The 25,660-nt window shown below is 36.3% G+C and overlaps 1 protein-coding gene across 1 annotated transcript; it reads right to left on the bottom strand.

Moving 5' to 3' along the window:
* Window positions 1–496: 496 nt before the first annotated feature.
* LOC131639418 (transcription factor MYB17-like) lies at window positions 497–3,673 on the bottom strand. Its single transcript, XM_058909917.1, has 3 exons — window positions 2,942–3,673; window positions 1,555–1,684; window positions 497–1,362 (listed from the first exon to the last, which is right to left on the bottom strand). The coding sequence occupies exons 1-3, from the start codon at window positions 3,072–3,074 to the stop codon at window positions 663–665; spliced, it is 963 nt and encodes a 320-aa protein (XP_058765900.1). The 5' UTR covers window positions 3,075–3,673; the 3' UTR covers window positions 497–662.
* Window positions 3,674–25,660: the final 21,987 nt, after the last annotated feature.

The following is a 25,660-nucleotide window of genomic DNA, read 5'->3' as shown; positions in this document are numbered from 1 at the left end:
AAATAAGTTCATCCAAACATTCTTATGCCAGTGAATAACTTTAAGCTATGGAAAAACAAATAACTTCAACTTTTCACTGTGAATAGGAACAACTAGAGAGGAAAAAGGGTAAATATGCAGAGAAAAGGAAGAACAAAATAGCATTACTTCACAAGAAAGCTGAAAAAAAGAGGGCCAAGAAAAGAGAAGAGTTACTCAAAGCAGAAGAGGTGGCTGCAAAATACAGGGCAACAGGAACAGCTCCAAAGAAACTCTTTGGTTTATTCTAATGCTACCAATCCTCAAGCCTGATAAAAAGTGATGTGTGGTTTGGTGGCTTTTTTAGTTTATGTTAATCTATTCTGTTTGCATAGTGATATATATTGGCTCGAATATATCCATTACTTTGGAATGAAAATAATTTAATTCTTCTTCAAGTTGTGCAATATAAGATTCTTTTAGCTTTAGACAACTAATCCATTTCAGTAACATCAAATTCAATTCAAATCCATGTAACCAAAATACACATTTGAGTATTTGCCTTGGTGATGCATTTACAAAAATGAAGTTAACATAAAAGGCAAAGATAACTAACTATTCTATCATATATCAAAGTTGATAACATAAAAGGCAAAGATAACTAACTATTCTATCATATATAAATATATATAGAGGAGATAATCTTAGTCATATCTACCATCAAGGAGATTCAAGAAATTGTCAGTGTGTCCCAAGAATTCTATATCATCAGGCATATGTAACAGGTGCTTTAGTGCAGAATCAGAAGTATCAAGAAATTCATAATTTCCTGAGTCTGAACCAGCTCTATTGTCGCCAAGCTTTGGTTTATAGCTATTTGTTTGTTCGCGAGGCCTGTTTTGTTCTTGATTCATGTTGTCAATTTCAAGCTTAGGTGTTGTTGACACTTTAAGGCTTTGCTTATGCTTTTGACTGTTTTTCACCTGAGACGAGACATCAGAACATGACTCGTCTAACTTTGTCGATGATAGTGATGAAGCCGATGCTTGTGAGACTAGACTTTGGGACACCAGTTCTTCCTTTCCCTTGATCTTACGAAACGACAGGCCAACATCAGAATTCCAAAGTTTAAGAAAGTAATCCGGATATGTTTTAGTCGTAGAGCCTGAATTGTGCAATGTGGATTCAATTGACAACCTTGCCTCTGCCTCAACCCTCGCACTTTCCCATTGTACCATGTGCCGCGTAGAAGGAGCATTGTTAGACAGGATATTCCCATCAGGAATAAGACACGGATGTTTTTCCCCTAGTGACCGAATGACACGCTTCTTTAGATGTGTGTTCCAGTAGTTCTTAATCTCGTTGTCTGTTCTTCCAGGTAGCTGGGATGCTATAGCAGCCCACCTAAATTATTGATAGTTACCAGTTACATGAAAAGTGAATGCAATATCACAAGTAGAGATCAATGCAACAAACATGCTGCAAAACATCTACTAAGCAGCTTATGAGTGGAATGAAGCTTAAGGAACAAGATGAGATGATATCTTGCATATATGTGAATGTTAAACAAAATGACGAAAGGGAGCAGTAATGTACCTGTTGCCAAGCATGGCATGAAGTTGCATAATAGTAGTTTCTTCTTCATTAGTAAATGGGCCACGCTTGATGCCAGGACGAAGATAGTTTATCCATCGAAGCCGACAACTTTTTCCACATCTCAAGAGACCTAGTAGTAAACACAAACATACATTAAATTGAATCAAATAAGTATATGCAAGTCTTCATCTTTCTCTGTTACAGTATAAATTTTTCACACTTCTCATAGTAAATAGCTCCCATCAAACATAATCTTTGTATACATTTCATATGAATGAGCAGAGTTGAAATTGAATGAGCTCAAAATTTGTTATGAATAATATTTTTTTCCAGCTCGAACTTTACCCAATTTTAACTCATGAGCAACTCGTTTTAGCTCGATAGTTCAAATCACGTAAACCAAAAGACAAAAAAAACAAAAGAGCAACATGGACGGCTAGAACTAGGGACCCTTTGAAAGTTGATTTTTGGAGGGGAAGACTTTGGACGGTTGCGTCTATATCTTGAAATATTTTTGATATTTTAAAAAAGTTTAAAAAACAATATGAATAGAATAAACGCTCCAAAATCTTTCCCACCAAAATCCTTGGAAAACCAACTCTCAATCAGACCCCAAACACCAAAAGAGACCCTTAAACTCAAATCTATATATATATAAACACAAATCATAATTTTCACTAGCCTCAATGAGTTAAAATAAAATTATCCCAAAATCTCTCATTTCTCTTGGATAGATGGCAACAAAATTTGTGTTGGGTTTTACCCTAGAAAAAACCAAAAGTGGTCACACACATATTACCCACAAACCACTTCACATTCATTTAATATAAATTTTTATTGCAGCATAACCATAACCAAACACAAGCTTGGTTACAGTAAGCACTAAATAACCACATAAAACAGTTGAAAATATTCTTATTAGCCCATTGAAGGAACAGAAGAAAAAAAGTAGCATAACATGCAGTAATTACAGCAAAGAGAACATAACTAGGAACCACATTAAGGTTTGACTCAAGACAAACAGTGCCACATTCTGAATTTGAGATTGAAATTTCTCCAAGAGTAAGTAACACGTTCAGATCATAGTTTCCACCTCCCAAGTCCATTTTGATACATGCACAAACTAAATTTCGTTCACAGAAACAACATATTTCGAGAAGTAAAAACTTAAAAACTAGTACTATGAAATCACGCTCTTAATATCCAAAAACTTTGAAGAACATGGAAATCAAAATATCTAAGAAACCAACATGAAAGAAACTTGTTTAAATCATAAAAGCCACACAACAATATTCTTCACAATCTTCAAAATATCCCAAAAGTTCCCAGAAAGAAAAAAGGCAGAAACTAAAAGCACCTTACATGTATAAGAAAACTTGCACAATACCTGCATGCTTAGGAAGCGTACGCCAACTTCCATGGCCATGTTTGTTGATATAGTCAGCCAAAGCTTGATCTTCTTCAGGAGTCCAAGCTCCTCTCCTCACTCCATGTTTATCACAACAAGGTGCTTTACCCATTTCTCACTCTCACCAACTCATTACCAAACCATGAGAACCACAATAAATTCACCACAATTAATAATAGTAACTCAAAACTTTGTCTTTTTCTTAGTAGTACTGTCTTTAATACCAAGACCGAAGAAAACAAATTCAGAGTCTATTTTTCATCACCAGAAGAGTAAGTAAGAAGATGTCTGTCTGTGAGTGTGAGAGAAAGAGAGAGAAAAATAAGAAGAGTGTTGTAGAAGTAAACCGACTTAAAAGTTGGTCATAAATGCATATACGTACTATGAGATAATTATTGCATAAAAGAAAGAATAATTTAGAGAAGGGAAGTGGAAAGTGAAGTGTTGCAGAGGACCCCCACTGAGATGTCACACAAGATTACCCTGAAAAGGGTCAATACTGTTTTAGTTTCAGATACAGAAAACGAGGATTCTATAGTAAATGCAATAGTATAATTTTCTTTTCTTGTTACGTCATGGTTGTTTAAGGGTCAATTTGAAAGAGTTGAGGCTGTGTGATGATCCAACGTTGAAGCGGTGGATTGGAAAGAGAAGATAGAAAAGACAAGACAATGAGTTGTGGAATCAAGAACATAGATTGTAGTAAAAGCAATGAATGTTTATTGGTTAAGGTGATGCATTTATGATATGAACTCAAATTGCTTAACGTGTCAAACCATTCCTCAACGTGGGATTAGTACAATTCATTTTCTTGATTTTTATTTTATGTTTGTTTGGCAGTAGTAGAGTGGGGATGTGATATTAATATGCTGAATCATTTGAAATTTTGAATGATTTTCATACTGGATTCGATTTCTCTTAGATAGACTTAATCAACCAAACTCAATTGTTCACAAGTTTAATGTATTGTGCCCATAAGTGTGTTAATCTCTAAAGTCGAGGTTGAATATTTTACAAGGGAGAAGACAAATATATTTGTTATCTTAAAGTTTTAGGTAAATATATAGTGTATATTTTAATTGTGTCTTGTTCTTAACTCAATATAAATATTCTTCTTGATGACCCAATAATGATATCAGAGTCGATTGTTCAATTAAGGTAACAACTCCTTGTATCAAAAGTTTTTCTGACATGATAGTGGTAAGATGACACGTCCTATTGGAATGCCTACAACCAAGGTAGTCAAGCACGGGATCATAAGTAAGATCGGACGGCCTGTGAAAGATCGTAAAAGTAGGATCGTAGCACGACACTTAAGATCTTACCAAAGGATAAAATGGTAAATTCACATAGATAAAAACATGAAAATTATAATACATGAACAAGATAACCTATAAATCACAACATCAACTAATTGAATTAATAATTCATAACCATCAATCCCTAATTTAATAAGTTCAAAAAGATCAAATTCAAAATAAATAGTTCAAAAGATCAAATTCAAAATAAGTAGCTCAAAAAACATAAATATAACAAATAAGTAGTCTAATCATCTAAGATATTATGCATTCCTATATCATGATAGTCATATAACAAATAAGTAGCACCATTTTCAGCAGTTGATGAAGCATTTTGTGATCATTTATTTGAAGTCATTACAGAGGGCAGAATCTAGGAGGAAGAAGATGAACACGAAATGGGAATAATAACAGAAGGAGAAGAACAAAGATGATAGTAGGGGAGAAGAATGGCGAAGATGATGGTGAAAAGTTTCTGTTTTTCGTGGAAGGAAGAAAGTATCGTATGAGGAAGATGTTACAGCCGTTTTGCGTTTTTAATTTTAGGGTTAGGAAAGACAGAACTTAAGTAAGACAAAAAAACCAGGTTCGCTTAAATAATCTGACCCGGTTAGAAAGCCCAACAAAACAGGTCCAGCATTATGGTTTTTACGATCTTACTTTAAAGATCTCGATCTTGACTACAAAAGCACACGAAAAAGATTTCTGCAAGATCTTAGCACTAAAAGGCAATAAAAGATCGTAAGATCTTACGATCCTACGACCCAGATCTCGATCTTGACTACCTTGCCTGCAACGGAAGTACACATATGTAAATGAAAGAGCTTCTGCTTAAGGAGAAGCATAATGGATAAACTCACACTTGAGGAGGAGATTGTTGTACACAATTGGGAGTTGTTAGTCCCATATTGCTTGGAAAATTGGAGGTTTAACACTTTATAAGTGAGAGGACCCATACACCTATCATCTTAAGATTTTGGGCAATGTTTTAAAAATTGGACCAGCCATCAAACCAGTGAGAGTACTGGGTCACTAGTGTAAAAACAAAATTTAATTCTGCATTTGTCATTTAGTTTTGATGATAACAATACACAAGTTCGTAAAGAACAATTTTGTACTCTAATGGTTTTGTTAAGTGTGCAGCTGCTAGCAAACAAATTCTGACTCTAAGAAAGTGATGTGTGACGTCATCAGATTCTGGACTTTAAGCACTTCTGACTCAAAGGAGATGACAAGATATGTTCTACAAAAAAAGATAAAGCTCTGGACTGCTCGACTCAACGTTTCTGACCATTGTTCATCCAGAAATCTTTGGTTTATGACTCTGATAGAGAAGCCTCTGATGTTGTCAACAACTCTGAAGAACAGTGTTACCAGATTCTAATTCAAGACTCTGAAGACCAGGTTATGAAGACTCTCTCTACAGACTTTGATTCTTCTATGCATGTTTCACCAACTCTCTTTCTGAAGCCTTTGAATATTAGAAAATAAGATCAAATTGTTTTACGTGAGAAAATAGTACACAATACAAGATTAATATTCCTTCCTGTCATACCCCAAAATTTGCCCACAGTATTTCTCCTATTCAAGTTCAAATCAATACACAAAGCTCCATGATACACTCTCCTAAGCAAAGATCAAAGAATTAGGGTTTGATTCTTTCAAAGGAAAATCACTGAATCAATGGCTTCCAAGCATCTCATATGGCTCAACATGTCTCACAATATCCCTATGACAAGTATCAAGGCTCAATTCAAAGGAATAGTCATTCATTTGCTCAGAAAGTCAACAGTCGACTATCTTAACCTAAAAGGTCAATTGTGGTCAAAGTAAAGTCAAAACCCATGACTTTTTGTCAAAGTTCCTCATATTGAAGTATCATTTACCATTTGATCAAGAAATGATCATGGTTCATCAAGGAAGGCTCCGAAATCATCAAATGTCCAAGTTACTAATTTAGGGTTTTTGAACTAAAAGTCAACCCAACTTTGACTGATCGTATCTCTCTCATACTTTATCATTAATTTCTCAACCAAAGCTCATTCTCAAGGAAATTTGATTCTCTACAACTTTGATGTTGGGCTCAAGGTCAAGAAATGCTTCCGCATAAGAGATATGAGCCAAAACATTACAGGTCCCTCTAAAGGACCGCAAAAAGTCATTTTTTCTCAAAGCTCATAACTTGGACATGGTAAACTCAATTGAGATGAAACCAAAAGGGGTGTTTAAAGGACTCTTTAAGATTTCTAAAAAGTATGAGAACACCTTCATATGATTAAAAATGAGGGAGATACGCGTAGTACAAGTTGATCAATTTTTAAGAAAAGCATGAAACCACAATTGGATAATTTTGCACTTTTGAGTTAATGGGCCTAGGTTTTGGACCTTAAACATGTTGGTGACCTAAATAAGAGCCCATAAATTTATTCCCTTTGTTTTATGACATTTATTTGATTTATTTGGATTTTATTCCATTTAAATGATAAATAAATTGAGTAAAATCATAAAATAATGAAGTAAACCCTAAAGCTTCTATTTTTAATCATCCAAAGGCCCAAGAGAAGCCCCATGAAGATCCAAATTCGTGCTAGCATGGTGGTGTAAAAAGATATCCAAAAATAGAAGGATTAAACTCATATTTTTCCTTAAAATTCCAAGACAACTTATAAGGCAAAGGTCCAAGCCCATTCATGACCTAAATGCATCCACTATATAAACACAATATCTTCAGCAACTAGGGGACGGAAAAAATGAGAGCCAAGAGGTTAGGGTTTGCAACTCAAAATATCCAAGAAAACTGCACTATCGTGTCTCGAGTTGCAGCCTTTCTCAATCAATCCTAAGCATTGGATCATCTTTCTGAGGTAATATATGGTGAGAACGAATCATTAAACGAGGCCCATGCTACTCAGAACTCACACTTCATGTTGTTCATACCTTTACATATGTGGTTTTCGTTTTTGGTATATTATCATGTCTTAATGCTATCTAATGATTTTATTGAGTTCCTTGTGACCTATAGACAAGATTTATACCATTAAATCGGAGGTGTAGCGCGTAAAGGCGGAGACACCATGCTTAGGGCTCAAAACTCATGCGGCCTCGAAACCATGTCTACAGGCATTTGCAGAGAAAACCAAGGCCACCAGTGAATTCGTGATGTTCGATTTGGTCGATCTGGGCAAGATTGAGTTTTGCTTAACGCGTTTCTTTGAGTGTTGATTCTTGCAGAAAATAGCTACAACAATTTACAGTCAAAACCGCGGCAGATCCGAAGCAATTTCGTAGCAGGTTTTCGGATATTGGAGCAAGGAAGAAGATGATCGCGCGTGGCTCTTTTTCATTGGCCAGTCAGCGCACTCTGATTCTCTCTCCACTCTCATTGGGCAGTCAACGAATCTGACTGCTTCTCTCTCCAAACGATTGGTTCCTCCCAGATAAGTGGACCCCGGTTTTTAATTCCTTTTTGACCTTTCAATTAGCAATTGTATTTAGTATTTATTAGTTCCTGTTGATTTAATGACAGCAATTGAGAGTGGCACAATTGGTGAAGCGTGATACTTGGACGTAGCCTCAAAGACCTGGGTTCGAACCCAGGTGTTCATGTTTATTTTTGTGTATTTACATATTCACGGATCCTGCGCATTGCATCTCACGTACGTCTACCATATGTCAACAATCAGTACCACCAGATCGTAGCCTAAGCAGATCCAACGGACCAGAAGACGGATTCACGAGGGACCATCAAGATGCAACTGCACAGAACCCAACGCCCAGGTTCTTCTTCCTAGTATTGTATTGACAATCAGCCACCATGATTATTAGGATTAGTTGATCATTTGTGTTAATAATAATTAGGATTAACTAATAATTAGTTAATATTAGGATTAATTAATAAATAATTAATATTAGGATTAATTTAATTAATTGGTTTCTAGGTTAACTTGATTTAATAACTAATTTTAGGATTAGATTAATTGTAAGATATCTCAATAATTAATTTTAGGTTAATAATTTAATTAATTTTTGTTTCAGTTTAATTAAATAATTTTAGGCTCATTAACTTCATTTTAATTTTAGTTAAACAACTTAGGATTAATTTTAGGTTTTTTTGTTTAGCCTTTAATTCGAAACCATAACCATGTGACTATCAGTAATGTAAAGATTGTCTATCAACTGTAGGCTTAGGTTTTTACCCTCCTCTTTGCCATAAGGCTTTAACCCTGATTTTTCTAATTTTACGCGCAAATTCTCTTCTCATCTCGAAATCCATTGAATGTCGCATGTATGATTTATTTAATTATGCTATTTAATTATTTAATTTCTGTCATTATTTAAATTATGTCTTTATTTTGCTTTATTTAAATTCTGCTTTAATTTTTGCCTTATTTTTTACCTTCTTATTTTCGCGCTCCTTTCTTCCTCTATAATGTAACTGCTCACAGGTTGTAATAGTTTAATTAGGATATTTTTTATTCCGCCTTTATTTTTCTATATTAACAGGTGTTTATTGTAATAGCGTAGACAATTTAAACTGCTTTATTTATCTGCCGTGGTTAGTAAAATAGGGAGTGCAACCATGAATCGAACATAGATCACTAATTTATTTTTACAAGATAAAAGTCATCGAAGCTAACATGATTGTTGCACCCACACACCTTTAGGGTAATCCCTCTGGTTGCCTTTGTTGCCTTGTTGCCTTTAAGTGTACTAAATAGTCAAAAGTCCCTCGATTCCGAGGATACCTAAAGCAAAACAAATGTTGCCCTCAGTTCATTATCATCAATGTTGTCCCTCGATGCTGCCTCGGAAATTGTCCTATTGCTAAGGTATCCTCGCATGATGCCTAAAAAGATTAATGACTATTATATCCTTCCCTTAGACTACCTGTCCTCTTTATGGCATGGGACAGTCTTATGGCGAATGATAACTCGATGACCCTTACACATCCAATTGAAAGACTTCTTGCCCTCTCATGGTATGGATAGATCCTTTCGCCTCGAAAAGCTAAAAGAACGAATTTTCAAACTTAGGGTAGTTGCTACTAATTGCTTGCTCTAAATTCAAAAACTATTTTCTCACTCTTTTCAAATCAAATTCAAAAAGACTACGCTTATTTACAAGCTATAGTTCTTATTCAAAATTTCTATTCATACACTGTTTTTTTAAAACAAATTCAAACAAACAAGTGAGCTAAGCAATTAAGAGCCCATGGATAACCATGGATGCAAAGGGTGCCTTACACCTTCCCTTTGTATAACTTACCCCCCGAACTCAGATTTCTTTTAAAAGGTTTTTTTTCTGTTCTTTTAGCCTTTCCTAAAATTGGATAAAATAAAAGTCGGTGGCGACTCTTGCTTACCGCAACATTTTCGATTATAAAAAGTCAGTTCACCGTATTACACTTCCACTATACTGGTTTTGTGGGAAAAGGACAGTACTATTGTATCATTTTGTCTCCCATATTCTAGAAATTGTTATGCAAGGATACAACTATAAATTTGTGGAATTCCATATTCACCCTCTGACGGATCTTTTCATTGTCTATATTAAGGAGTCTTTGAAGAATGGAAGAATAAGAGCTTTTACGTGAATACTACAATATTGTGAAACTTTTGAGAGAAAGAAAGACATACAGACAAGGAACTTTTGTTCATACACTTTCATATAAAATATTTTTGTGTGTAAATCTTTGTAATACATTTGTGTAATCTGCTTTCGTAGAAACATCTTTGTAACACACTTTGTTTCTCAACTTTTGAATTGTATTTTTTATTGAGGGACTATGGTATAGCCAGAATTTCTCAAGAAGACATTGACAGTTAGTCTTTGTGGATGTAATGAAGTTTGGTTATAGTGGATGAAATCTTTATGATAAGGCGAAATCACCTTGGCGGGTGGACTGGAAGTAACTTTGTTAATAGCAAACGAGGATAAATATATTTGTGTTTATTATTTTTATTCCAAGTTCTCTCCTTGATTGTTTTGGGTAGCAAAAGATTTTCATTTTAGAAACTCAATTCAAATCCCCCTTTCTTGTGTTTCCTTAATCTTTAACTAGTTCATTAGTTGAACCACTAGGTCACTAGTCGAACCGCCTGAATAAACAGAATCAAATCGGATAACTCGTTTGAATAAACCAATATCTATAACAAAACTATATAATTATTAAACCGGTCAAACCAGATGATTTTGTCTTTAAAAAAGTCGTGGCCCCTATAAAATTTTAAACTATCATAATTTTAGAAGTTCATTCTTTAAAATCAAATTCTAAACATAGTCATCACACACAATAAAATAGTGAAAACTCAAAAGAGGGAAAATTATTCCAAATAAATTTTGAACAAGTCTACTTATATTTTAATTTTATTTTTTTAAAAAAATTAAAAAAACGAAGTTGTTTTGTTTGAGAAAAAAGAATTTAACCCATCGGTTTTTCAAAATAGTTGATTCATCGATTTTGGCCAGTTCTGGACGGTTAAATAGTTTACTCATTCCAACAATCCGACCAGACCAAAAACTCCCCTGGTTCCCAATTCCACCAATCCGATCGATCGATTTGATTCGATTTTTAAAACAGTGGTTTTGGGAGAATATGTGGTGTCTCTCTCACTTCTGTGTTGCTCTTCACTAAATATGGATGCTCTTCGTGATGACTTAGCATAATCGAGTTAAGCAAGCTTACAAAAAGTTGATATTTACACATTTTTTAGGCAAGTTAATATCAAACTTGTCAAGCTGCGGCAATATCAACCAATTCCAATTTTATCGAATCAAAGTCACAAATTGGGAATGAACTAAATGACAAAAGGGAGAAATTATTGTCATCTAAATCGTAATATATTACACTTATATTACGATTTAGGATGAAGTTCGATTTAGATAAGAAGAAAAGAAGATTATATTATGGTGCTTGTTACCAGGTTCGATTTAGATAATCTTCTTGTCTTCATCATTGAAGTTCGAGGATGAGAATAAGAAAATTATATTGTGGTGCTTGTTATCAGGTTCTTACAACCACTTGGAGACTACATTTACCTACGAGAAAGACACTATTAATCTCAAAGGAGATAACATGTAAATGAATGGACTTAAGGCAGAGGCCTGTGTGGGAAGGATAACTAATATCGTGGGCAGAACACATGTAAAGAAGATTCTAGAAAGAAACAGAGTGTTATAGTTACAAACAAATCGGACATTGAAAGAGGAAGTATCCAAACAAAAATCATGATCCATTAAGTTCTGGATGTTCTTATCACTTGACGTTGCACTAGGAGCGATTTACTCATTTAAGGTCAAGAAGATTTATTTTTGTTTATTTGGGCGATGATAAATCATGTGATATTACAAGAATATGAAAGTTTTAAAACTTTATGGATGACGGTGTCATGTGAAAGTTGAATGATGTCAATTATATTTCATAATTCAAAAATAATTTTATTTACTAAGGTACTTTATAAAAAAAATGGTATCACTTACAGATCTGATGGAAATTAAAACATAATAAAGGTGTGCGACAAAGCCTTGACGCTAATGAGGGGAAAAAGGATTGTAACTACAAGTTGATAAGGAGTATTATTGGAGGTGATGTTATGTGAGTTGAGTTTGATAATGATGCAACCAAACTCTAGCACATGTGTATGGATTATCTTAGTAAGCGTGGCATGATTAAACGTCATAAGAGAAATTAATTGAAGGGTGTTCGGAGTTGCAATATGGATTTGTGAAAGTATTGTGTATTTAGAAAATAATGTAGTGTTTAGTTTAAGATCAGAAAGCACAAAACAAATGGAATCATGAATTATGTGCGCTCTAATGTGTAAGTGGGCTACTAGATAGCCCTATATGGGTAGTTCCATGTACTTTGTACGTTTTATTGATGATTTTTCTGAAAAGGTTTGGATATGTATCTTGAAGCAAAAATTTGAAGTCTTTATCGAGTTTATGTTGTGGGAGAGACATGGTACTCTGATCTAAAATTCTAAAAATTATGTGCGGAACAAAGTATTTAGAGGCATTTTAGTTCGGAGGACACCAAAACATAATGGTGCAACAAAAAGAATGAACACATTTCTAACTAAAATGTATATGTGATTTAATGTTTAACTGTCAAATTTTTCCAAATAAAGGTAATAAACATGTTATATTAAGTCATCAATAGTTCATCACAAGCTTCATTGCTTGCAGGGGAGGTATGGATTGGTAATCTCATTGATCTTGACAATTTTAGAAATTTTAAGTGTCCAACTTAGGTGTATATATATAAGCATATTAACTAAAATTTGATCCAAAGTATAAGAGGTATGCCATCCTTAGTTAGCAAAAATGTTATCTTTGATGAGCAAATCATGTTGAAGCAGTCAGTTGAAACATATCTACCAACACTTGTAGGGGAAGTTCCAACAATGAAAATTTAGGTAGATATTTGTTAGTTCTCTGGTTTTAGAGCTGGATTAATTTTTGTAAAACAAATAAAAGAACTTGTATGCATAAATATATAAGAACAACATGTACAACAAAGAATCCCACTGAAATGATAGAACATGTTATGTTGGAGCAATTCAACATCTGGAATAACATGTCACATGGGATGTTACGACATCATGTCTAGCTTAAGTGAAGAATTAAATCTATGTGATTTTATTACAACAGAAGATTGCAGAATATTCAGGGATATTGTGCAAATTAAATAAAGGCGTGATATATTATATGACAGGTCTGAAGAATTAATATGAAGATTTGAAGAATCATTCAGGCGAATCAGATCAGAATATTGAAGATTATGTACTTTTTAATTATAGAGATATTCTTGAAAACTAACAGATTGAAGACCTTGATTGTAGCAAAAGTTACTATTATATTGGAACAGCTAATTTGCTTTGATTGAAGGCCCAAATCCAGTTGGGTATAGGTTATATAAATAGAAGACTTTGTAACCTAGAAAAATAGGACAACCACCAAGCATAAAAGATGTAGTCATTAGGGTTTGTCAAGGTAAACCTCTCGGCTTGTGGGAAGGTTACCTATGTCAAGGTAAACCTCTTGGAGGAAGCTTTGAAGTAACTCCAAGTTCGTGGTCATAGTCAAGGTTCTTGGCTAGGGATTGTCATGGAAGTATGTCTTCCAAACCTTTAGATATTTGAGACTAGAAGGAGATGGATATTAGGTCGTTACTACAGCTCCTGGGACTGGAGAACTGTACAACATCATTGCGATGATTGGAACTGGTGTCTTTTATCTTTCAGTTTGGCATATTTTTGTATATATTCTTTGTTGATTGCTTTTGACAGATCACATGTCTCGACATCTTTCTTGACATCTGGATCTGTTACGCCAGAATTTCAATATTAATTCTATACTAGTGAGCAATATGTGGTTGTACTAAAATCACAAACCGAACATACTATAATAATGAAATTCGTCATGAAAGTTAAGATTTAGATTTAGTACAATATTAAGATCTTTAACATGACAAAGGCTATTGTCACAATAAACTAACAGAAAGATATAAGTATGAATACTTGACCTCTTATGCCCTTTTTCTAGTCCTAGAGATATGTCCGCTATTTGAGAGGCTTTAATATGGGTGTTCAAAATAAACGTTGAGTTATACTCTACCGTCAAACAAAACTGAAGCGAAAATAATCAAACCTTCCCATTGAATGTCTACAAATCTGAGCCTTCACACGACCATAAGTTTCCTCTTTTGAGACCCATCTCTTAGAACAAATTTGAATACATTATATCATAAGAGTTGTCGTCATTAATCAAAATTTGAAAGACCTCAAACTGCCCGATTGTGGTTGTAATCACCAAGGGGAAGATTTCGTTAGGAATGCCTCCCACCTTCTCAAAGTCTATGAATCCTAGCATTGGTCAGCTAAGGATCTCCATTGATGTAACTCCATCCTTTATATGGACGAACAACATCTCAACAATTTTTATCTTCATGGCTCATTTGGAGGAAGGTTCGCCCAAGGCTCTCCTACGGTGACGGCGGCAATGTATGGAAGCTTACTTTTTATAGCCTATTTGTTATCGCCGCTATTCCATACTTTGGTAGTCTTCAAGGGAGATATTAACTTGGGTGATTCCTCACTTTTTCTTTTGCCCCCTTTCATATACTCGACCAACCGACCTCTCTTGATTAGTCTTTCAAAGGAATCTTTTAACCCGAAGTAGTCGTCAGTGTTGAGGTTGTGACCTTTATGAAAATGGAAGTACTTCGACTTGTTAGTTCAATATACCTCTCTGACAGGGTAAGGGGGCTGTTGAAAGAGTATTGTGGTGTACTTTTCGTTATTATCGTATCCACAGGGATTATTGCGATATCACCGCCGTTCTATAGCCTATTTTGTCTTGAGTTAATGTTACTTTAGTTTTAGGTTTGCAAAAGATCATTCAATTCTTTTAGTAGCAAAGAGTAAATTAATGAGAGTTCTAAGTTAAAGAAAATGTATCAAGATTCGATTTCATCGACCTAAATTTGTATGTCTCCTTATAAATATACGTATATGAACATGGTAACGATCAACATAATTACGTATCGACGCCTATATCGTCCGTGTCCGCAACGATATAGTTAGATTTACCGTATTGTTTAACCGACGATTTCTCCACCGTTTAAACAATACAAATAACGTTTTAAAACCGATACTAAGTAAACATCAAACGCTAAATCCATGTCTGCAATTTATAGTTTGATAGATGATAAAGTTAGATCTAGATACAAATATTGATGTCTCAAACACTTATACCAAAGAAAAAGCTTTAATAAACAAACTAAACCATCTATATTGATCATCACTTGTTCATACATAATATATTCACAAGAAAAACATACAAAAAGCTAGGAAGATTACATCTTATCTTGATACAAAAGGGGTTTAGCTATCCATGAAATTGGTAGCTTGCTCAAGAAGTAAAGGATGAAGATCAACAAGCATCAAAGGCGAATAATCGACGATCAAGGCTTCCAATCTTCAATTCTTAGTTTGCTACAGTGATTAGGGTTTTTTTTAGCTCTTAAGAAAAAGGTCCACACCCAAAAAAATCAGAATTACTCTTTATATAGAAAAAACATTTTCTGTCCAGGGCGCGTCGCGCCCTCCAGCGCGCTTCGCGCCAATACACTTAAGAAATTTAAACCGCCCATGCGCGTGACGCGCGCAACTCTCTGCTTTGAAGCTCCAAAATATCTTGCCCAGGGCGCGACGCGCCCACATCTCCGCGCGACGCGCGCTTACTTCTGCCATGCACTCTCTTGCAAAGCTCAAAACAAGCTCCAAACTTCCCGAAAATTGGCTAAAACCTACAAAATCATAACTAAAACACATATTAACATAAAATGAAAGCTTAATATTATAAACTATAAATAATTATCTAAAACTTCAGGGAATTGTACGAATATCCGATAAAAAACGGTCGAAAGGTGCCATTAATTAAACTAAATATAAACACAATTTGGCACCTAACAACTCTCCCCAACTTAAACTCTTGTTTGTCCTCAAACAAAACAATGATAAATTACCGGGAACACAAAATATCACAAATGAAACAACAAGGTAGAAACAAGAACAATTGAATGGTTCAAATTCCAAAAGTACACAAAGATCAATCCTTACCAGTTTTCATCAAAGTACCATGATAACAATGCTAATCCTATATACAAATTCTATGTCAGAAATTCCAAAAAGCAAAAGAAGTTCAAGAATGAATCACACCTACGTATTTCTCTACTGAGAGAACAAAAATGGAGGATCCTAACACTCACCAGACAATGACGCAAACATACCGAATTAATTATAAACTCATCTAAGCATAAGACATATAAAAAGTGTATAAGCATGAATCACTAAGGACTTTCGGGTTGTAGCTTGGCTTGGTTAACAAGGAAGTGTCATATCTCACGGCCATTGAAACGAAAGTGTCAAAACCTAAGAGAGCATTCAAATTCAATTATCACAGCCTAAACAACCAAGTTCACCACATTCTTCATTACTTGCTCAAGGGTCACAGAATTCTTTTCTTTCTTTCTTTTTTTTTTTTTTATATTATATACATAAATATATATACCCCTTGAGCACTATCTTTTGATTTATCCTCACCAATGTACACCTTTATTTTATTCTCCCCAACTTGTATATTACCAAGACATTACTAAGAATGCTCCCTATTCTAAGGCAAAAAGGAATCAATCCTTATCATATCAAATGGAAACAGTTCTAGGTAGAAAGAAAAGAAAGTCATCAAGATTCTATCAAAAATCGGTATAGAGATCTATATACAACATAAGCTTAACCGATAAGAATCTTGGCAAACGGCTCAAAGTGGTTAGCAAAAACTCACACACTCACCGGGTAGGTTACATTTGGATTGGAAGTTTTTCTCATAGTGCAGAACAAAACGCCTTGATCACTTTCATGCTTAACACAATTTAATAATAATGCAAGATTAATCATAATAAAAACGAGTTAAAACGCACATTGCTGGTATCCAGCACAATTTATATATATACACAATGGAAAGTCCCCTCACAACTACAGCTAGGCTAAAGTGATTCACAATTGAACTAATTTTATCCACAGAAATTAATGACAACTAATTTGTACAATTAAAAGCATCAGAATCAAAGGTACTTGATAAATAAAACGATAAAGGATGTACCTTGCGCGTACAGTTTTCAACTTATATCATCACCACTCAAATTGTGTTGCATCATCCAAATTCATCGTGGCAACAAAAATTCGTGTTCCAGCTAATTAATCATCAGGACAACTTATCAAACCATTATTTCTAAAATATAAACACTAAACTAAAATAAACTACTTAAAAATAAATAAATGCAAAAATAAAATAAACTGAACTTATATAAAATAAAAACCACACCAAACAGGTGTTAACTATCCAAAGGCGTAAACTTAGCCTTTCAAAGTACCTCATCCAAAAGGATGGAACAAAACTATAAACATTAAAAACAAAGTAACTAAAAATTGTTCTAACATAAAACTAAAAACAATAAAAATAAAACAGTAAAACAAAACTACTCCTCATCAGAAGTATCCTCATCAGCATCAGCCATCCCCTCCTCAGGATCTGGCCTGCCCTCAGGCCATGAAGCATAAGCAGATAGATCATCCCGGGTACCAACAGGCTGCTGCAGAGAAAGCTGCCGGATAGAATCCTGCAAAAACATAAACGCTCTCTGATGCGCCATATGCATCTGATAGTTCCAATCACTTGCATCACCATACTGTGGACCAGCAGGCGGTGCAGCAGCAACCGGAACAGCTTGAGAAGCATCGGGAAGGTCAGATGCACCACCAGCAACACCAAAAGGACGACCTCCAGGCAAACAGTACCTGTTAGCAAAAATATCATCTATAACACCATCCATGGGAATCCTACCACCAGGTGGAAACCGGACATCAGCCTTCCTGCACAAACCCATTATTAAACCAGGAAAAATCAACCTACATTTCACCCCATCTCCATGAAGAGTCCCATTCAGGGCGACTCTTTTCAGCTCGTTCGCCACAATCCTGGACACATCAATGTTATCACCATTCAAAATACCCTGAACCAAACCTGCCGTATCAATGGTGAGGGAGGAAGTGTGACTCCGTGGCCTAATGTTGTAAAGGACCACCGAAGTCACCAACTGAGCCTCTTCCGTCAACTGACTACGAGTAAAAGTCTTTGGCAGCCCAGCTTTAGTCAGAGTATAGGTGAAACCAGTCCTGCAAATCCTCTCCCTAATACTCTCCACGTCCCAGTTTCCTCTGTTCAACCTGGGATGGTACTGGCATTCTTCTACCAAAGCAAGAGGGTTATCCAGAAAATCAAAAATAGCCTCTTTGCTAAAATCAATGGCCTTACCTCTCACCCATGTTTTAAACGGGTAAGCTTCAGTACCTGACCAACCGCTCGGAGGCAAGGCGTTTGCGTAGAATTCTCTGACAATTTCCACCTGATAGAATTTTGGTGGAGTGAACAACTTGTCCCAGCATGTTTCAGACAAAGCAGTCCACGCCCTTTGGAAGAGGCCGTGGTCAATAGGAACCACAGTTCGTTCACTCCACACAACGCGGCTTTCAAGCTCATGGTACCTCGCCTCTTGCTCCGGACCTAGAAACTTCGTCCGATCAAACCTGCCAGCTTGTGAGGAAGATCCCTCACCAGAACCAGTCTTCTTTCTCTTTAAAAAGGGTGCCATTCCTGCACAAATTAAAACAAACAAAACACACAAATTGAAACAAAGTTAGCATAACCTCTATTTTAATAGCCTATATCAATCCACAGTCATCATCAATCACAAAACAGACCCTATCTACACCCTAAACAACATAAAAAAAATTTCAAAGATGAACCCAGGGCGCGACGCGCGCTGAACAGGGCGCGACGCGCGCTCTGCGAAACCCAGAAAAATTCTTCAGAAATCTACAAAACAGAAGAGGAGACAAGCTTCTCCTCCCTTCCAAAGGTTCCAGAAAGCATAAGATACAGCAAACGATTGTTTTCTACCCTAGTTTTTCAAAATTATTCAAAATATTCCTAAATCTAAAAACCTAACAACTAAAACTTAAATTAATGGAAATAGAGAAGAAGATAGACAAACCTTTGATGATTGATGACAGTGGAGTGACGAAATTAGTGAGGAAATGCAACAAGTGTGTGTTGTGTTTCTTTCTTTTCTTGGAACAAAGAGGAGAAAGGGTGGAATGGAGGCAAAGACCTCCAAAACCCTAGCTAACACACTCTGCCCACGAAACCGGGTCGGGCCCAGCATGGGTGGGCTCAAATCAAAATTATATTTTTTTTTCAAAAATATGTACAGCGCGCGACGCGCGCAGACTCGGCGCGACGCGCCCTCATCTCTGCCTGGAAGGGGTCCTTGAGTTCACATAGCGCGCGACGCGCGCATATGGGTGCGACGCGCGCTACACCAGAAACAGCAGAAAAACTGCATTGTTTCAGCACACCCAAAAATACCGGTAGATCGTTTCTGGCTCGACGACAACTCAAAAATCCCACCTGCAAAAAGAACACAAATACAAGTGAATATATACATCTTGGGGTGCCTCCCAAGAGCGCTTTGTTTAACGTCGGTCAGCTCGACGGTCAAAGGCAATCAAGGATCGCCAAACGATAAAACGCAAGTTTCACGATTAAAATCGCTTCCTCGATACACCTTCAACCTCTGACCATTTACTACCCACTCTTGGTTTGATTTTTGGTCCTCTATCACAATAGCCCCTTGGCTTCTCACTTCTTTGACCAAAAACGGTCCGGACCATTTAGACTTCAACTTTCCCGGGAAAAGTCTTAACCGGGAATTGAAGAGTAAAACTAATTGCCCTACCTTAAAGTCCTTCATTCTAACCTTACTATCATGATAGAATTTGGTCTTTTCCTTGTAAATCGAATTGGACTTATAGGCATGCAATCTCATCTCTTCCAACTCATTAAGTTGGATTTTTCTTCTCTCTCCACACAACTTGTGGTCAAAATTCAAAAGCTTCAAGGCCCAATATGCCTTATGCTCTAGTTCTACGGGAAGGTGGCAACTTTTACCATACACCATTTGGAATGGTGTAAGACCGATCGGTGCTTTGAAAGCGGTCCGATACGCCCACAAGGTTTCATCTAACTTCATTGACCAATCCTTCCTAGAGCTAGACACAGTTTTCTCAAGAATTCTCTTAATCTCTCTATTGGTCCTCTCAACTTGCCCATTAGTTTGTGGATGATATGGAGTAGCTACCTTGTGCTTTACTCCATATTGCTCCAACACTTTTTCAAGCGGAGCATTACAAAAATGAGATCCACCATCACTAATTATCACTCTTGGCGAGCCAAACCGCGAAAATATATTTTTCTTCAAAAACTTTATCACGGTCTTGTAGCGGGGAAAATCTGATATCGAAGCCATGAGATTGACTCGAATCAATATTCCGTTTTGAAATCGCCACCGCGCTTTATTTTTTCAAAGGAAAAGGGAAAAGAACGTAAAACCCAAAGTTTTGTTTTTAAAACAAGAAAGAGATCTCAGGTACGGGTGTTGATTATATGAGGGGAAGGTTTAAAGCACCCCTCATATCTGTGGTACTCCACAGGAACCTTTTTGAAAATCTGTGTCGTGTGTGCTAAAAAAGGGCTTGTTTTATTTTTAAAATAAGCTCGGCAAAGCGTTAAGCTTTGTGCCTACATACCTCCTCGGTGCAATGGAGAAGTCAGAGCTAATGTAGTTCCGCTTTTGGGAAAAACGTTTTAAAAACGAATAAACACTTTGGTGTCGTTAGAGAGAAATACTCAGCCATTGATTTTGAGCATGAGAACAAACAAGTTCTTTGCGTCGCAAATGAAAGAAGGGCTCCAACTCGGATAAAATCAACGAGTATGCCACTAGCTCTCTCACGCGGAAAAGATCTCGTTATTATCAATCAATTTCAAAATCGTGGGGTATAACCACTCGTTTCGACAGTTAACGGTGTCTAAACTTTTGAAGAAAAGCCACTAAGGGCGAAAGATATTTTTAAGAAAAAGGTTTTGAAAAGATTTGCAAACATAAGAATATTTTGGAAAAAGGGAGAAGATTTTGAAAATTTAAGAATGGGAGGAGATGAAGAGGCTAACCTAATGCATAAAATAAAAGCTAAGGAAAGAAACGGTCTAACCGAATAAGAAGCCAACACTTGACATTAAGAGCCAAGGTAATTTTCCCATCCTTTGGATTTATCAATACCAACACATTAACACTTGGGGATCCAGATGAACTTATTATCTTAGCACCATTTTTTCATTAAGCACATTAAGATTCTGACAAAAATTGGGCAGAGTAACGGCTGTTTTTGGGTAAAATCCTTATCTCAATGCCTTGGAATTAACCATCAAGGGCTTTCAAGGAAATACCTGCACACATAAACATACAACAGAACAATGCCAGACAGACAGAACAATCACAGGATAGTAATAGAATGAGTCCAAAGGTACTAGGTCCATAAGTCCGAATCTCCAAATTGCTAGGGATAGTAACTGATAGTCCAAAGAGAACCTTATGTATTTTTTAGATTTTGGTTATTTATTAGTGTTTTAGCAAGAAAAATAGAGTATGGTCCAAGTGGACAAAAGAAAAAATGACGGAAAGTAAATATGATGAAATGATAAAATAAAGCGATAAAGCGAGAAATATAAAGAGCGGTAATATAAAGAGCGGTAATATAAAGAACGATATAGTAAAGGTGCGGAAATTAAAGTTAGTTGTTAAATGTTAAAGATAACCATCTTGAAGCTTGTCAAGTATGTTATCAAAGTTAGTAGGAGATCAATGGTGAGTGAATGATGTACTCGGATTTAAATTCAATGGGGTTTATCAGAAGCTTGATAAAATCATAGCGACTACACGATAAAAACCTCCACAAGTCTTAAATCAACCGCATACAATTCTCTTCCATATTTGATCTTTTTTATTCGGGACACGAAATATTGCGCTATGTTAAGCAGATCGCCAAGTGATTTATATAGAAATCACCCTACAACGAGGCCGGTCAAAACTTTATGTGCTAATGCATGCGAGAAGAACGATATGTAGATCGCCTTCCGAAAGCAATACCGCACGAAAAGAAAATAGGTGAGTGATCTAGTCTTTACCAAGAATCCATAAGAATTCTCAAGGCATTAAGACTTTCATCGACCAAAATAAAAAGAAGTAAAAGATGGAACCACATTAAAAGCTCCTTTCATCCATAATTTCAATCACTTAATATTGCGGATTTGGATTCTCATCCTATCAACGCCCTAAGTCCATTGAAATTAGAGAGAAATTAGGCCTCTAACTTGTGATTCAAAGAAAATATCAAAAGAATGGAGTAGAAGATGAGTTAGAACCAAAAACAAGTCAAAAACCACAAAAATAAGCATTCTGCCCAGCTGTAAATCGATTTGCACAGAGTGTAAATCGATTTGCATAACTCTGTTTTCAAAATCTGCGCAGTTTTCAGTTATGTAAATCGATTTGCACAAGATGTAAATCGATTTGCACAACACAGTTTTCAAAAAAACAGCAAATAAAGAGAAGAAAACTTGTTTAAACATAAAACCAAACACCTTGTGATCTTGGATCAATTTGAGCACGAAAATGTATCAATTAAGCAAGCAAATCTCATCAATGTAGCACCAAAGGTGCATCAAGCATAAACAACAATGGATCACATCTTGAATTATGGATTGGATCTAGAATTTTACCAAATCTTTCACAAACTTTGAATCTTCTTCAAGAACACACAACCACAAGCCTTGATCTATCACAATTGATGAAGAAAAGTAGTGTTTATGTTGAGGTTTAGCTCTAAATTAGTGAGGTTCAAGATGTGACTCACTAATTTGTGTGGAAGAAAAAGAGCTTTGAGTGATGGGTTTGGAAGAGGTGAGGAGAGAATTTGCAATAAGTTTCTTGGCTATCAAAGCTTGAAAAATGAAGAGGGGAGTGCCTCAATTTATAGCACTTAGGCTTGGGAAATTTTGTGGCTTGGAGTTAGGATTGGAAAATAGAATTAGGCTTGGAAAAGTGATTTGGAGCCAAAAATGAAATCCAATGGTCTTGATGCAATCACATGAGGGTACATGATTAGATGATGTAGGAAATCAAATGTAAGAACCAAGTCATGCTTCCCATGCTTGCAAATGATGTCAACACTTCAAAAAGCTGAAATTTGCCTTCATTTTTCCAAATTCGTGCTGGTGCAATCGATTTGCACATTATGCAAATCTATTTACATGGCTGAAAAAAGGCAAAATCTGGGGCAAAAACAGTTATGCAAATCGATTGCTGTCTTATGCAAATCGATTTGCACTGATGGCAGAAGCAAATCTGGTGCAGAAACAGTTGTGTAAATCGATTTACACCTTATGCAAATCGATTTGCACAGTGAAAATGTTGAAAAATGCTCCTTTGATGGGTATTTTGACTTGGTACCTACAAAACACAAACAACCAAGAGCACAAGGCAATATTTTTGGTATTTTGGTTAGTAAAGCAATATACACAAACTAAAACATGGGTGCTCGATGATTCCTTTGCAGATGAATTGAGCACAACATTGCAAGCAGAGATCTAGGTTTAAATTTCTTGATTGATGATTGGTATGCAAATGATGTGTGATCTTAGGGTCAAAAATTGGGGTATGACAGATGCCCCTATTTAAGTTTCTTCGATTTGGAGATACGATGATTGGAAATCTTCGTTTTGACAAAAATCGAAGAGACTTAAATATATAAAGCACAATTTTTGAGCCTAAGATGCAATGCAATGTCAATGAATGCATGTGATGATAATAAAGCATGACAACACTGGGGAGTAACAGGTGATCCACTGGGGAAAACAAATGTCTTGATATAACTCCGCTGGGGAAACAAATGTCTTGCAAGTAGGAACTCCTCTGGGGAAGGCAAGACTTTGTTGGAGACAGAACTTTAGTGGGGAACAGAAACTTCTCTGGGGAAAACATTTCGCGTCAGAGAGGTTATAGCATCCTCTTTCACTGGGGATGAGAAAAGGGGATCATCCTCTTTCACTGGGGATGAGAAAGTATGCATCTGAATACCCATCATCTGTTAACAGAAAGCAGATCATCGTACCACTGATAAAGAGATGTACCGCCGTACCACTGACGATAACACATACCAACGTTCCAATGGAGGCATTGAAGAGAAATACACTACCGTACCACTGATGTCATGAAAAGAGATATACCACCGTACCACTGATGATAACACATACCCACGTTCCACTGAAGGTGAACTACCAACGTCCCACTGGAGGTAGAAGGAGATGTACATCGACGTACCACTGACGATGAAGATAACAAAATACACCAACGTTCCACTGGAGGTGAACTACCAACGTCCCACTGGAGGTAGAAAGAGATATACATCGACGTACCACTGACGATGAAGATAACAAAATACACCAACGTTCCACTGGAGGTGAACTACCAACGTCCCACTGGAGGTAGAAAGAGATATACATCGACGTACCACTGACGATGAAGATAACAAAATACACCAACGTTCCACTGGAGGTGAACTACCAACGTCCCACTGGAGGTAGAAAGAGATATACATCGACGTACCACTGACGATGAAGATAACAAAATACACCAACGTTCCACTGGAGGTGAACTACCAACGTCCCACTGGAGGTAGAAAGAGATATACATCGACGTACCACTGACGATGAAGATAACAAAATACACCAACGTTCCACTGGAGGTGAACTACCAACGTCCCACTGGAGGTAGAAAGAGATATACATCGACGTACCACTGACGATGAAGATAACAGAATACACCAACGTTCCACTGGAGGTGAACTACCAACGTCCCACTGGAGGTAGAAAGAGATATACATCGACGTACCACTGACGATGAAGATAACAAAATACACCAACGTTCCACTGGAGGTGAACTACCAACGTCCCACTGGAGGTAGAAAGAGATATACATCGACGTACCACTGACGATGAAGATAACAAAATACACCAACGTTCCACTGGAGGTGAACTACCAACGTCCCACTGGAGGTAGAAAGAGATATACATCGACGTACCACTGACGATGAAGATAACAAAATACACCAACGTTCCACTGGAGGTGAACTACCAACGTCCCACTGGAGGTAGAAAGAGATGTATCGCCGTACCACTAACGATAACACATACCCACGTTCCACTGAAGGTGAAGAAGGCATACCACCGTACCACTGATGATATAAAAGAGATGGTGTACAAAGATGACATAATCAAGCATGTCCCAAACTGAACACCAGAGCAGAAACTGCTATCAATTTTGATGGCTTCAAAAATATATGATACCCAACACTAGGGAACATTGAAGCTGAGAGAACACCGTAGTTGAGTTCTAAACCAAACTCGAACCAGGCCAAAGGTATATTGAGTGTAATACGTTCTTCTGCATATGAATACATCAACATATCCATTCCTTGTAATGCACTCATGAATCAAAGTAAAAATTCTTTTATAATTTTCAAAAGGATTTTGTTGAAATCAATTTTCTCTTTGTTTCAAAAATTACTATCAACAATAAATGACATTTTGAGAGATATGGAAGAAATAAGATTGCCAAATGAAAAGGTAAAGGCTCAAACTTTCTTAATAGAATGGTAGCCTGCAAAAGGCAAGACCCCATGGATTAATACAAAGTTTGGAAAGTGGTAATTTTGTGGAAAAGGTACATTGAAATGTAATGACCCCATCCTCTCTCTCAACTGGGAATTCCTGAGCCAAGGCTTCCGTTGAAAAGTGTTGGACTTCTTCATGATAAACAGATGACTGCTGATGATCAAATCTTGTCTGATGTAGTTACTTGCCATGAATCCCTAACTTT

This window comes from Vicia villosa, unplaced genomic scaffold, assembly GCF_029867415.1.
Source record: "Vicia villosa cultivar HV-30 ecotype Madison, WI unplaced genomic scaffold, Vvil1.0 ctg.002629F_1_1, whole genome shotgun sequence".
Taxonomy (NCBI): Eukaryota; Viridiplantae; Streptophyta; class Magnoliopsida; order Fabales; family Fabaceae; genus Vicia; species Vicia villosa.
Note: the sequence above shows the minus strand (reverse complement) of the source record. Positions and strands in the feature narration are given on the sequence as shown.

Coding starts and splice junctions, on each gene's coding strand:
- LOC131639418 (XM_058909917.1), bottom strand. CDS start 3,074: ATGGGTAAAGCACCTTGTTGTGATAAACATGGAGTGAGGAGAGGAGCT. Junction 1,685..2,941: donor TACGCTTCCTAAGCATGCAG/GTATTGTGCAAG, acceptor GTTTACTACTAG/GTCTCTTGAGATGTGGAAAA. Junction 1,363..1,554: donor CATGCCATGCTTGGCAACAG/GTACATTACTGC, acceptor TCAATAATTTAG/GTGGGCTGCTATAGCATCCC.